Source organism: Limulus polyphemus, unplaced genomic scaffold (genome assembly GCF_000517525.1).
Source record: "Limulus polyphemus unplaced genomic scaffold, Limulus_polyphemus-2.1.2 Scaffold3466, whole genome shotgun sequence".
NCBI classification, from domain to species: Eukaryota; Metazoa; Arthropoda; class Merostomata; order Xiphosura; family Limulidae; genus Limulus; species Limulus polyphemus.
The window spans coordinates 35195-38030 of record NW_013669076.1 but is presented as its reverse complement, the minus strand read 5'-3'; the positions used below and the strand labels follow the sequence as shown (position 1 = coordinate 38030).

The 2836-nt window shown below is 34.4% G+C and overlaps 1 protein-coding gene across 1 annotated transcript in view; it reads left to right on the top strand.

Moving 5' to 3' along the window:
* LOC106469400 (DALR anticodon-binding domain-containing protein 3-like) overlaps nt 1-1894 on the top strand; it is a 45072-nt gene extending 43178 nt beyond the window's left edge. The window contains exon 9 of the mRNA XM_022397915.1: nt 1815-1894. Coding sequence (XP_022253623.1) covers nt 1815-1894 — 80 coding nt within the window. The remainder of the gene's footprint in view (nt 1-1814) is intronic.
* Nucleotides 1895-2836: the final 942 nt, after the last annotated feature.

Below are 2836 nucleotides of genomic sequence, written 5' to 3'. Positions count from 1 at the left end.
GGAAATTTGTGTTTTGTAAAATTTCAGTCATTTAAACTGTTCAGTGCTTAAATCATTACGTTTTATTTACGGAGTTCAGGCTTGTATGCAGAATGCTTGAAAGGGGGTTCTAATTTGTGAGATCAAAAATCAACACAATCAGCATGCAAAGTATGTTAATGCTATGAGGGTCTGGGGGCATGCCCTCCCACAACATTTGTTAAAAATAGGTGCTATGAGATTAAATCTGGAAGCAATTTTGTATGAAATATAGCCTAAACAATGCCTGGTTGTTCACATAAAATCCACAAATATTCCATTAAAAGTCAACAAATCATTATTCTACAAGGCGAGCTAGATTTAAATTAGCATAAATATGTATGTTTTATGACAGTAAAGTACCTTACTATCTTCATGCAGAGTAGTTATTAATTGTTAAATTCTGTTACTAACTAAAACAACTCTGTACGGTAATAGTATATTAGCTATTTCAATCACTGGCTATCATATATGTACATGTATGCACTACTCAAAGAACTTATTAGTTTGCTCCATTCTTCCAGGGTTCTTTTCTATAAATAACTTGCATACAGTTTCAATGTTGATAGCAGTTTCATAATGATTATGTATTAAAGGTAGATCACTCAGTCATTCTTTGGTTTGTGTACACCTCAGATAATTATTCAACCAGCAGAGAGCAGATGCCGAACATTCACATTCACATGAAATTAGTGGTAGTGTGTTTCAGTAACATAAAGATATCTGATACACTGAAATACACTTTTAAGCAGTCAGCCAGTATCTAGGGCCTGTCCTGGAAATGTATAGAAAGCAATCTTGTCTTCCATCAATGAAGTTCTTCATCAGAAATGTCAGAATTTGGGTAAATCTTCCCTGTAAAAATCTTTAGCTTATCTGATATCAGAGATAGAAAACTTGTGTGAGTTTTGATGGCATACATTTCTGAATTGTTGCTGCTTGCTTTACACGTGCATCAAATCTGGAGGAAAAATTACTGATAATGTGGTCAAGAAAAGATATGGTTACTGTTTTTTTTAAAGTAATCCTCAATTCTATGTTCTGTGTTTGCACATTTGGCTTATCGTTGACTAACTCATGGCATGCTAACATTAGTATTAGATTTGTTCGCAAATATTACTGCTGTGCTTAAAGATACACTGTGAATGATCATCTGTGTTCACTCCTAGTGAAGTCAGTTCTTTACAACATTGTTCTATGAAGGAAACACCAGAAACAATCTCTTGACTTGGACCTTGCAAACTTACAGAAGCTTCTTTCTAATATTCAAGGGAATGTTGTAAAGCTATTAAACAAGAAATGAATTCAAGGATTTCATCATTTTTCTTAACTTCAGCAGCCCAGTTGTCATTAAACATTTCAAAATTATCATCTGCATACACAATAACCTCACATATGTGAAGTAAGAATAGATGATATAAACAGAACCTTTCCCCACCTGTAAAATTCTCAACCCAGTGTGTAATGTATACATTGAGTAGTAGAAGACATAATTAACTGCTTCATGTTGAATGCCCTTTAGACAGATTGCCTTTAATACTCCCACACGTTTAGGTGAGGATTTAATCTAAATAGTTATTCCTTTTGATCAAAAAAATTTATTGGTGGAACTGAACATGAATTTATAATAGCAAGATTGAGTGACCCACACAATGAGTGTACAAGGCCTTGTTTTGCATATCTCGAATTTGTTTTTGAACACCGGACTTTTCATCCACCATGATGGATGCTCCATCATACCTTAACCACACAATTCAACATCAGTCAATATTTTTGTAATTGTATCTGTTTCTCAGATCCTCTGTATCTTAACAAAGCTGATAAAATCTTCCCTAATTTCACAGTTGTTGTTTACAAAGTGGAGACATATTGGTAAATGTTCTACATTGTGAGAAGACACTTTATCAGCAAGAACAGAGTAGACTCCAGCCATTTTTACTTAATCAATAATTTTTGCTCGAATTACATCTTGTCCTATGACATTGATGATGTCATTTAGTGAGTAGAGAGATAAATATGTAACATTTTTTGCCTTTGGATGATACAAGTGAGATCTCAGTAGTTCACCATTTTCAGCATAATGCTTCAGCATGGCCAGAAAATTGTCAGGATTTTTAGAAGAATTTACACCTTTGTTATTGCCACAAAATGCCAAGTCTTCTTTTCTTGAAAACAAAATGACAAGAACGATGTGATGAAAAATATGTTTATTCTACATTAAGCATGATTGAAGGGCACTGTTGGTAATAATATCAATTCTACTGGATGATAGATGTTCAATGGAAGACTTCAAAACATCAGCAGCTTGCACAGAATTACAATAATAAACAAGCTTAGAATGTTTGAATAAAGTATCACTATTTTTTCCCCAGTTGTTTGATGGTTTGTTGACAAGTGCTATTTTATCACATTGGCTATGCACTGGAAGGAGGGTAACACAAGGACCACAAAATATGCCATCCAATTTGGGGGCTGTATAATAACCATGGGTTATTTTTCAAGCCAAGCTATTTGAAACTTTTGGTTACACACATGAAAAAGGGTGGTAGGGAAAACTTTTGGTGGTGGCACATGCTTATAAAGATAGGAATACTTTTCAGCATTTGATAGATTACTAATAGCTTGTCATTTTTCATCAAGTGATCTTGTTGTCAGTAAATTGCCAATGTCAATGCATGGCTCAGTGACGATAGAAATACCATGACAAGTCTCTGATGAATCCATGATTGCTGTAGTGCAGTGCTATGATGGTGGTCCAGGAAGACTAGAGTTGTCAGTTCTTGAAGCAGTTTGAGACTCAAGTAAATCAGTTTGCATA